A 12,059-nucleotide genomic window follows, 5' to 3' on the forward strand; every position below is an offset into this window, starting at 1 on the left:
ATAAAATTTTAGCCCTTATGGGAAGTCACGGCCAATGGCTCAGCAGGTCAAGGGAAAAAGTCTGGGAGCTACTGGCATGTCCTGATTTCCTAAGGCAGACTGAGCCCAGTTTGGTAAGAGCTTGAGAGATAAAAACCAAATCTTTGAACTAGGCCTGGACCCAACAAACCATTACAGCCCAATCCTAACCAATTTTCCACTGCAACAAGGCATACGCTGCATTTGGGGTGGGGAGGCATGGAGACCTTCTCAAGGTTGGTGGAGTTCCCTTACCTCAGGTCTGCATTGCAGCTGCATCAGTGCTGGAAAGTTGGTTAGGATTGGGCTGTTAGTCACAAAAGAATGATGTGTTATGGTCTTGGCAACTTACTTGTACCTAAAGATGGGCTGCTAGATTCTTCAGCTATAACTTTCAGATTTTTCTTCAAGTTAGGCTTACTTAGTGGGTGTTAACAGTAGTCAAGCCTGGAGATTGCTACTAGTTAGGATATAATGTTTTGGACTAATTATGAGTTCACATACTTCAAGTTTAAGGACTGTACTAGAGATGATGGTATCAGTTCTGTTAATTTGAACAAGAAACTCCTCTGATCATATAGAAAAATGTATGTGAAAGAATCTCATTTTAATGGCAAATGGGGTGCATGGGTGGGTGGGGGTGCTCTGTCCTCTCCATAGCTTACCCCTCTTTAGCATATTTCTCTTCACTAGAGGTCTGACAGATAGTAGAAATAGGTTCTACTGTGAGAAGTACAGGAAAGTGAGTGATGGGGAAGGAGGATATTCAGACCCCTCATCTATTTACCCTTTGGTATTAAAGTTAGACTCCTCACTGCCTTTTTCTACACATGTTCCATTTAAACATACCGAACTGCCCTGTCATATCCAGTTTGTTTTTCAGATCAGAAAACTGTTGATTCCCAAATTGTGTATATTGTTGTATCCAAAAGAATATATGCCTGAATTTTATTTTTATAATGTAAAATTCATAGCTTCCAGGTTAATCTAATTATTTTTTATTTACTTTATTTCGAAAAGTGGATTAGAAAATGTTGCCTTGTTTAGCAGGAAAGAATTAATGAGAAAACTACAGTTCACAATGACCACTAACAGCCCAATCATATGCATGTCTACCCAGAAGTAAGACCCATTCTAGTCAATGGGGCTTACTCCCAGGAAAGTGTGCATAGGATTGCACCCTTAGTCCTCTCATCTCCATCTGTTATCAGTGTGCTGAAGGGGGAAGGGAGGTCTCTCATTTTTTTCCCAGTACCTAGAATGCTGCCACTATTGCCCAGTTTCATTAAGTACTGTTTAAAGGGAAGGATGAGGAGATACTGGGGTGTACACAGTGATCTTACATTGCCATATGGTTGAGCATTGCACTCTCTTATGTTTCTGCAGAGTGAAGGAGTTTGCCTTCTTATCACTGTTAGATAGGCAGAACAGTAAATTATTTCAACAGTGAACATAAAACCTTTTAAGTATATTTTCAAGTGATCTGGGAGACACCCAAATGAGGGTGTCTTTTTGTGATATGTTGTAGTAAATGTATTTTTGATTTGCATTTTTGTAGGTGAGGATGATGGGAGAGACCAATCAAAACTTGAAACAAAAGTCTGGGAAGCTTTTAATCCCCTAATAGACAAACAAATAGACCAATTCCTTGTAGTGGCACGGTAAGAAGAAAGCTATGCTGATTTGTCTCTTTATTTGATGACATTTCTGATAAGACCATTTTTTCCAGTCAGATGTTTGCTTTTTATAAAAAAAACAAAAAACAACTTTATTTGCTGCCCCACTTGTTTACTGTAGAGCAGGGGTCTCCAAACAGTTTGGCCAGAGGGCTGCATCAAATATCTGGCACGGAGTTGAGGGCTGGAAAAAAAATTTAAATATAAAATTTATATAAATAAATTAGAGGTGGAACTTAGATGAGTGAATAAATGAATGAATGGGCTCATTCATTCAAACTCTCTGGCCCTTAGAACACCCTCCAGATGCAACCAGAGCACAGTTCCAGTCATGTTCAGCCAAGTGGGCCAGAGGCTTTCAGGGGACAAGAGGCTGACCGCAGGCCGGATTGAGACTGGCTGCAGGCTGAATCTGGCCCCCGGGCCGGGGTTTGGAGACCCATGCTGTAGACTATGGTAACTTTCCCTATGTTAATAATTTATATACAGGTTGTGCCTTGTTATACACTGGGGTTCTTTTCCAGAACCCCCAATGGATTTAAAAAAAAATCAGAAACCAAATGTATGGAAAAATAGCTTAGACCCACTTCCAGGTTTCTTGCTCCTCCAGTGTCGCCCTAGAATGCATTGGTATAGAATCTATACCTCATTCAGCCACTAGGTGGGGTGAATAATGGAATCTAGTGGAATGAAATTATCATTATTTAATGGCAGAAGGTGGGAAATTGGATTTTGGTGTTTTTTTTGTTACAAGGCATTTAAAGGTGGACTTCAGTATCAGTGTTGAGTCAAATCAGTGGATACCAAGGTCCACCTATACCAGCTTTCCAGTGGGAAAAAATTATCCGGGTAGTTAACAATGGCGATTGTTTGACCTAATTAAAGTGTTTCTTTTGAATATTTTTATCTTGCCTTGGTCTCTCTTGAGGTAGTGAACAGCATTATTAGAACAATAGCTGTATTGAAATAACAGACATTAAAACAAGAAAGTACTACACACTCAATTTGCAGCCAGCAATAAAAGAGAATATAGAGAGTTGAAATAAAAATGCTACTGATCACCTAAACCCAGCAAGATTAATGCCTAATGCCTAAGGGAAGGGAGGTTCAAAAGTGAGATGCCACAACTGAATAAGCCTTGCAGAGCTTGGCCACCCATTTCATCTCAGAAGATGAGAGTTCTCCAAACAAACTTTCCGAAGAGGTTCATAATCATTGGGTAGATTCCTGTGAGAGCAGGAGGTAGTTCAAGTAGTTTAGGTAAGTTGATTATGGCTTGACATTGTGCATAGAAATAAATGGTTCCCTTGTGCAGCTCATTAAGCTGCATGGATGTGCTATCAATAATGTGTGCTAGTTAACAACCTTGCTGCTGTATTTTGGACCAGCTGAAGTTCTGAAACAATACTCAAAGGCAGCCACACTTAGAGCACTTTACAATAATCTTGTCTGGCATCTATAACTATGATCAGAATCTATTTTCCTAAAAGGAGTAGCACCTATGCTTCCAAAACCAAATTTGTATTTCAAAATAGTTTTGCATTATGACTAGTGAACAAATTGTGTATAAAAGTGTATATGTGCAGGAACACAAGCAGAAATCTGTGATAATTTTTAGGAGGGACAAAGTGTGTGCAGAAGGAGAGAGGGAAATTTTTAAATCATCAAAATCTATATTTAAACAAACATTGGCAGCCCCCTGCAAAATATCAAGTGATGGCTAACAGAACATAATATCCGGCAACATCACAGTAAGTTATTAAAAGCCTTACCAAAAAGGTGGATCTTCACCAAAAACTGAAAAATGGGCAGTGAGAGAGGTTTGCGGCACCCCACAGGCCAGGAAATTCCATAAGGCAGGGCCGCCAGAGAGAACACCCTTTCACATGTCACCACCAATCATGCCTCAGGAGGAAGTGAAACTTGCAAGAAGGTTTTCCTGAAAAATCTTCCCAGACAGGCAGATTTGCGTACAGAGACATTCCTGGAGATGCTTTAATCCTAAATGGTGTTGAACTTGAAAGTTGATGACCAGCACCTTGAATCATATCTGCTAATACACTAGTATCAGATGCAGATGTGTCACGTGATTATGTAAGGGGGCATCCATCAGCACCCAGGCAGCTGTGTTTTGCACTTGCTGAAGTTTCTGGAGTTTGTTCATGGGCAACCTCATTGCAGAAATATTGTTGTAATGTGGTGTGGGAGGAAAAGAAAAGGAGTCCTGGACACCAGGATCTGAAGGTCATCACTGGTACTGAGGTGGGACAGTGTGAGATATTTGGGCCATGTGGTAGATGGAGAGAAGTCACCTGTGCAAGGCTGCAGTATCTCAGAGTTAGAGAGAGGAGGGGTTTCAAGATCCACCTTTGTCGTCCTCCTTGTTGGGCAGGTCTGCATCCTTGGGCTCCTGGATCAGGGTCACCTCTGAACAAGGTCCTGAGTGAACACCCTCCATGCCTAGCCTATGGCGTCCTCCTCTTCGTACTTGGCTAGTGACAGGGCTTTAAAAACCTGCCACCCACTACATCTGCTTGTTTGGCTCCACCCCGCCCTGCCTGCTCCCCCCAGCATTGGGATGTGATGTGATGTGATGTTTCATTGGCTGCAGCATTCACAGCAACTTCCAGCCCATCTGGAGGTGGGACAAGTGGCTCTCGTTCCCTCTCTTGATCATTCCATCAGGTCAGGCACATTGTGGCTTTGACTGAGATGGCTGGCCTCTTCGTGGGTGGACAAGTCCATCCCCAAACAAATATATACACAAGGTAATGCAGATATGGATAACTGTGGCAAGGACTGTCTGAAACAAAAATTGGCATAGCTGGCACACGAGCACACACATAGCTGGACAAAAGCACCTGTCCTAGCCCACACTTACGCATCCTGGGTCAAGGCCAAGTCCAGGAAAACTAAGAACATAAGAACCCCACTGGATCAGGCCATAGGCCCATCTAGTCCAGCTTCCTGTATCTCACAGCGGCCCACCAAATGCCCCAGGGAGCACACCAGATAACAAGAGACCTCATCCTGGTGCCCTCCCTTGCATCTGGCATTCTGACATAACCCATTTCTAAAATCAGGAGGTTGCGCATACACATCATGGCTTGTACCCCATAATAAATTTTTCCTCCAGAAACTTGTCCAATCCCCTTTTAAAGGCGTCTAGGCTAGACGCCAGCACCACATCCTGTGGCAAGGAGTTCCACAGACCGACCACACGCTGAGTAAAGAAATATCTTCTTTTGTCTGTCCTAACCCGCCCAACAATCAATTTTAGTGGATATCCCCTGGTTCTGGTATTATGTGAGAGCGTAAAGAGCATCTCCCTATCCACTCTGTCCATCCCCTGCATAATTTTGTATGTCTCAATCATGTCCCCCCTCAGGCATCTTTTTCTAGGCTGAAAAGGCCCAAACACCATAGCCTTTCCTCATAAGGAAGGTGCCCCAGCCCCGTAATCATCTTAGTCGCTCTCTTTTGCACCTTTTCCATTTCCACTATGTCTTTTTTGAGATGCGGCGACCAGAACTGGACACAATACTCCAGGTGTGGCCTTACCATAGATTTGTACAACGGCATTATAATACTATCCGTTTTGTTCTCAATACCCTTCCTAATGATCCCAAGCATAGAATTGGCCTTCTTCACTGCCGCCGCACATTGGGTCGACACTTTCATCGACCTGTCCACCACCACCCCAAGATCTCTCTCCTGATCTGTCACAGACAGCTCAGAACCCATCAGCCTATATCTAAAGTTTTGATTTTTTGCCCCAATGTGCATGACTTTACACTTACTGACATTGAAGCGCATCTGCCATTTTGCTGCCCATTCTGCCAGTCTGGAGAGATCCTTCTGGAGCTCCTCACAATCACTTCTGGTCTTCACCACTCGGAAAAGTTTGGTGTCGTCTGCAAACTTAGCCACTTCACTGCTCAACCCTGTCTCCAGGTCATTTATGAAGAGGTTGAAAAGCACCGGTCCCAGGACAGATCCTTGGGGCACACCGCTTTTCACCTCTCTCCGTTTTGAGAATTGCCCATTGACACCCACTCTCTGCTTCCTGGCCTCCAACCAGTTCTCAATCCATGAGAGGACCTGTCCTCTAATTCCCTGACTGTTGAGTTTTTTTAGTAGCCTTTGGTGAGGGACCGTGTTAAACGCCTTCTGAAAGTCCAGATATATAATGTCCACGGGTTCTCCCGCATCCACATGCCTGTTGACCTTTTCAAAGAATTCTATAAGGTTCGTGAGGCAAGACTTACCCTTACAGAAGCCATGCTGATTCTCCCTCAGCAAGGCCTGTTCATCTATGTGTTTTGAGATCCTATCTTTAATGAGGCATTCCACCATCTTACCCGGTATGGATGTTAGGCTGACCGGCCTATAGTTTCCCGGGTCCCCCCTCTTTCCCTTTTTAAAAATAGGCGTGACATTTGCTATCCTCCAGTCTTCTGGCACCGTGGCCGTTTTGAGGGATAAGTTGCATACCTTAGTCAAGAGATCTGCAACTTCATTCTTCAATTCCTTAATAACTCTTGGGTGGATGCCATCAGGGCCCGGTGACTTATTGATCTTTAATTTATCAATGAGGTCTGAAACTTCTTCTCTTTTAACCTCTATCTGACTTAACTCCTCGGTCAGGAGGGGCCGTTCGGGCAGCGGTATCTGCCCGAGGTCTTCTGCTGTGAAGACAGATGCAAAGAACTCATTTAATTTCTCTGCCATCTCTAAGTCTCCTTTTATCTCCCCTTTCCCTCCCTCACCATCCAGAGGGCCAACCGCTTCTCTGGCGGGTTTCCTGCTTCTAACATATTTGAAGAAGCTTTTATTATTCCCCTTAATGTTGCTGGCCATGCGTTCCTCATAGTCTCGCTTGGCCTCCCGTATCACCTTCTTACATTTCTTTTGCCACAGTTTATGTTCCAACTGAAGTTGTGTTCCAACTGAAGTTGTGTACTTGATAATTCAGGTGGAAATGCAACCCTGTCAAGAACAGGTTGACACATCATTGCTATCCCTGCAGCTCTCCTCAGCACAATGTGCCACCTGTTGGTCCAGTTGATTGAGACTAATTTCCCAATATCTGACAATGAGCCACTGGATGGAAAGACCAAGTATTCCTGTTACCTCTTGGAAATTCTGTGGCATAGTGACATGATGGTGGCAGCCCTAGCAGTATCATAGTTAATAAGACCTTCCCACTGTTTCCTGGAGCAAGAGGAGAATCTGTTAAGTTTTAGTAGTGCTATTGCTAGGCTGTTATCTGTAGGAGTTCCTTTCCATGTATGCAGGATTAACATAAGAAGTTGCCTCCTGGACTGGGTCCAAGTCCATTTAGTCCAGCATCCTTTTTCTCAGCCAGCCTTTGGGAACCCTATGAACAAGAACTGAGGGCATACCCCTCTCCCATCTTTACTTCCTGCACTGGTACTCAGAGGCACCATTAGTGCTAGTAGACATTGATAAACTTGTTTTCCATGACTTTGTCAAATCCTCTTTTAAAGCCATCTAAACTAATGACCATTACCACATCTTATAGTTACATTGATTATGTGCTGTATGAAGAAGTACTTTCTTTTCTGCATTCTGAATGTTCCATCAATCAGTTTCGTTGGATTGTCCCTAGTTCTAGTGTTGTGAGAGACAGAGAAGAACTTGTCCCATTCCACAGCATGTGTGAGGAAATGTTAAGGTGGAGTTTATTAAAGCACAAGTGATTCGGAATGTACGGCATGCATATTATTTCTTGAAATATGCTTGCAGTGTACTATTGGCCAAAGTGCACCTACTAGAAATTCATAAAATGAAGCAGTTGTTCAACATAGCATAATTGTTGACTTTGACACTTTCTATGGCACACAAATTCTCATGCCAGTTGCTTTCATATGCTGCCCTGGTTAAAAACACATGAGTACTGATTACTTTCAAATAGTTCATCTAGTCTTTGAGCATACCTTTTTGGGAGTTCGTTTCCACAAATTCTTGATTTATATCTGGGCAATGTACCTAATAAATCACTGCATTTCTTCCTAATTTGTGGTTGTTCCTGAATGTAGCAGTTCTACTATTAGAAAGCATTGTAATTTAATTCTGTGCTTGAACTGGAAAACCATGCAATGACCTTTGGCCCAATCGTATTCTCTGTTTGTGCCGGTGGACCTCCAGGTATGCCTGCACAATGAGGGCCCTACAGTTGTGGCATCTGTGTTATTGGTGACTGCTCCACAGCCTCTGGTTCAGCAGCCAGAAAGCATCACACCACTGACAGCACAGATTAGACCGGCCACTTGTTGGGTTCTGCCAGAAGAGGGAAAGATCAGAGTAGGGATTGGGGCATGGTGGAGTTTGCAGTGGCAGTGGCATCCACCTTATTTCTGGGCCAGGCATACTTCCTTTCAGTTTCTTAAGTCTTTCATTGGACTGCCTTTGTGTAAAAGAGCTGTGCTAAGGAGATGTCAGTTGTGCCTGTTGACCTGTTGCAGTGCAGGATAATTGTATTGTTACAGCCTTTAAAGAATATTGCTGCTAACACAAGTGTTGAATTCAGTAACTGTCCAACACTGAATGAGTACCTAGTTTATTCATGCAATTCCAACACGTCATCTTTGGCCAGTGTTTTACTGTGAATGTATTTCTAGAAATAATATGCATTTTGTACATTCTGAATGGTATATTTGTTCCCTTAAGGACATACTTCTTATCAGCAATTTCCATCAGACATTTTCCTGTCAAGGTAATCTGAAACAGAACTGAAATTATACTAAATTTTGCATACCTTTTGGATTCAGTATGGCTAGAAATGTAATGAAATCCATGGTCCATACAGTGTTGGTTTTTGTCATTGGAATAATTTTATAACATCTCAGTCAGAAATGCTGTTCTGAGCACAGTAGGATACACAAATGTCTGTACAATATTACACAACTCTCACTACCAGCAGAACTCCAGATGGCTTAAGATCTAAAATGGGGGAGAAACTTGGATAAGATGGACATATGCCGAATCCTAAACCCCTTCCTGACAATGGATATGCCCCAAATGTTGGGGTAACACTATTTTAGAGTTAGAGCTGGTGTGAAAAAACCCCATAGTGGGTGTAAAAAAACCCATAGAAAACGATGGAAATGAAAACTTTCCTACAGGGAAGCTTAAGATACAGACTACCCTCTGCAGCCAGTCATAGCACACTAATCCAAGTACTGAAGCCTCTGTCAGAGAGACCAGACCTCATGTGACAGGGTGGATGGTATGGGGCTGTCTTTCTCTGGTCTTATATTGTGCACACGTGAAGCACGCACCTTGCAACTTTGGTAATGGGAACTGTGGGAAAAGGGCACTTTGTACACCAAGGGAGCACTTTACACAAACAGTCACAAACATTCACTTCAAGATACTTTCTTAACACTTCTCAGAATTCTTATTGCAGGTGCTCTGCTTCAGGAGGACTCCACACACAAGTACCCAAGTGGAACCTTCAGTACACCACCCCAACAGGGTGAACAAGAGCAGTGCACTCCACACAGGTAATTGTGGGAGGGGATGGAATCCCGTGCCGCAACACATTGATGCTATATACCTGTCTCTACTCCCACACTTTTGCCAAACGCCTGTACCATACACTGAGTTTCCTAGCCATCCCTTCCTTTTGCAGCTTCTAATAGTAGTGAGTTTCTGCTCTCTCTTGGTGAATGCCATGTGCTTCCTCCACCACCAGTGACCAAACATATATCTGATCAATGCCCAAAGAGTTCCACCATGCAAATCCTCCACGGGGAGGGGAAAGTAATGCTTCGGGTACCACTGATTAACTGGTGCTGCTATCTGTGTCTTGCTTCATATTCTGGGTATCTCTTTACTTTCCACAGGCAGCTTTCCGGCAGAAGAGAACACAGAACACACCACATGCTCGTTCATGCAGACCACAAGCAAATGCCTGGCAGCAGTGACCAGTGTGGTTCCAGGATTTCCTTTGTGGGTTGCCTTCTTGTTCCTGACAGTCTCTATGACATTCAGTGGACTATCTAACAAGACCTTACAGACACTTGCTAATTTACTGTCTGCTGGATAACTTGCAGATGGACAAGAGTTCTGCTGGGATGGAAAAGTTGGCAACCTCGCTTGTGTGTTTCAGATGCTGTTCTGTCATTTGATTCAATTCAATAAAAACTTTGACCTGATCCCACTTGTTTTTCCTTTGTTGGCAGATAGGAATCCCTGCTCCTCAACTTAGTTTGTTACTTTAACTGGCCTCAAAGTAAGACTCTGCAGAAGTGGTAGAAGGGTCCTTTGTGCTAGAGCTTAGAGGCTGCAGCACCCTCACTCTCTGACTTCTTTGGGCTCTTTTCCCTTGGGAAAAGGGAAGCTCTTCACTGGTTACAATCCACCTGTTTGCTTCTGTGCCTGCTGTGATGTATAAAGCAGACATTTGGGAAGGAGAAGAGTGCAGTATAATAACAATTACATTGGGGCTACTCTGCTGCAGGTGCCAGCAATGATGCAAAGGGCATGGTGTGCATATATGACTAAATGTCCAGACTGTTGCAATAGGGATAATATGTCACATGCAGGACCAGTGGTTGGCCACTGCAGTACTCCCTCTGATTGGTCCAAGTGCTACAATCTGCTAATCAGCTGTGCTGCAGGGTGCCAAATGCCCCATGAGGTGCCCTCTGCCTGTATCCTGCTGTAGCTAAGTGCTTAGAATGCATCATCGTGAATTGACCAAGTTGGCTTCCATACCTTATCTCCACCCAGGGGGGTAGTTCCATATAAAATGGGTGAACGTAGAGGGAAGACTGGATTGCAGCTCTTTAGAGCTGAAGTTTCTTTGGTTTGTTTCAGTCTGTATCACAGTAAGTTCTGCAGAGAGGGGATGTGTGGCTATGTGGTCAGGGGAGCGTCTCCACATGGTTGGCAGCAACCTACTGTGTTACTTATTTCTGGGGGGCATCAGGGAGCCTAGTGGCTAAATCTCTAAACCCTCAGTGTTAAAGCCTAGTGTTCTTTGTTATTTATTCCACCATTCATATATTTCCTTGAAGAGTATAGATCATTAATCTGCTTGTGCTGCAAAAAAAAAAAATCACCCCCTTCAAGCCTCCATTCAAGAACTACTGTGCAAGCAGGCACTCAGGATGATAGAATTCCATAACCCTTTTCCTTTTGTGGCTTTTCCTTCCCTCTCTCCCCAAGCATTACCAAACCATTGAAGCCAAGGTACTCTGGTTAGCTGATCTTGAGCCATTTCTATCACTGCCCCGCCTCTCCCTCCCTGTTGTCCAGCTCACTTCAAGGCTACGGGCCTCCTTTGGCTGTTAAGGGCATATTTCATAGTCTTTGATTGTTAGGTGGCATCAGGTTTTCCATGAATGCGGTTGGAGTTATTGAGAGTGCTGGTATTGTGGAGTTGTTTGGGCTCATGTTTGCCTTCCACCTTTGTGCTGAATGGGTTTAGGATATGACAGATATGGCACTGGTTTGGCATAGGATTACACTGTAAAGTTGTGGTAACTGAAATATTACCCAAAACAATATTTGGTTGAGAATTCACAACCAGCTTAGTTGGATTTTATGTGTTACCTGAATGTCAAGTTTTTTCCCCCTAACCCTTGTAGTCCACTTTTAATTGAAACAGATACTTTCTGCTTGATGAGGTGACCCTTGATAAGGGTGACTCTTTTACTGTACTATTAAAGAAAAAGGAGGAAGAGTTGTTTCTCTTGGCTAATCTCATACATAGTTTGTTTTCTCTGTGTTCATGAGCTTGAAACAGAAAGATAGTCACAGTCGAAGAAGCTTGGCAGTGAGTTCCCTTATACCATCAACATTTAGAGTTGTTTTGGATCAACTGATACCCTGCTATAAGCAGGGAAAGTGTATATGATATACTGCATCTGGCAAAAACATTTTTTCCCACAAGGGAATTATGTGCACCCAGTTGTTATGGTAGCACACTATGGAGAGGAGTAAGAAAGTCTTACTAAAAATCCTGTTGCCTTATTTTTAAGTGTCTATGTGTTCTTGCATAAAAAGCAAATGATTTTTATCCTTTTCTTTTTTAGCTCCGTTGGTACATTTGCTCGTGCTCTAGATTGTAGTAGTTCTGTTCGGCAACCAAGTTTACATATGAGTGCTGCAGCAGCTTCTAGGGATATCACACTGGTAAGAATTTTTAAAAAATAAATCATAATGCTGCATTTTCAGTGAAAAGTAATGCTACAGTGAAATGTCACAAATTTCTCTTTCATTAGACTCGAGCAGAGTGTAAGAGCTCTCTGCCCAAAACTTAAAATCACAGGGGAAAGCATGAATGGTATGTGTATGACATAAGCTCTACCTTTTAGGAGCTGTGAGCCTGTC

The 12,059-nt window shown here is 43.1% G+C and overlaps 1 protein-coding gene across 3 annotated transcripts in view; it reads left to right on the top strand.

Annotated features, from left to right (window-relative positions):
* Nucleotides 1-12,059, top strand: part of MTA1 (metastasis associated 1) — a 102,928-nt gene that overhangs the window by 34,214 nt on the left and 56,655 nt on the right. For all 3 annotated transcript variants that reach the window (XM_066623529.1, XM_066623530.1, XM_066623531.1), the window contains exons 7-8: nucleotides 1,577-1,679; nucleotides 11,762-11,861. In XM_066623529.1, coding sequence (XP_066479626.1) covers nucleotides 1,577-1,679; nucleotides 11,762-11,861 — 203 coding nt within the window. The remainder of the gene's footprint in view (nucleotides 1-1,576; nucleotides 1,680-11,761; nucleotides 11,862-12,059) is intronic.

This window comes from Tiliqua scincoides, chromosome 4, assembly GCF_035046505.1.
Source record: "Tiliqua scincoides isolate rTilSci1 chromosome 4, rTilSci1.hap2, whole genome shotgun sequence".
In the NCBI taxonomy this organism is placed as follows: domain Eukaryota; kingdom Metazoa; phylum Chordata; class Lepidosauria; order Squamata; family Scincidae; genus Tiliqua; species Tiliqua scincoides.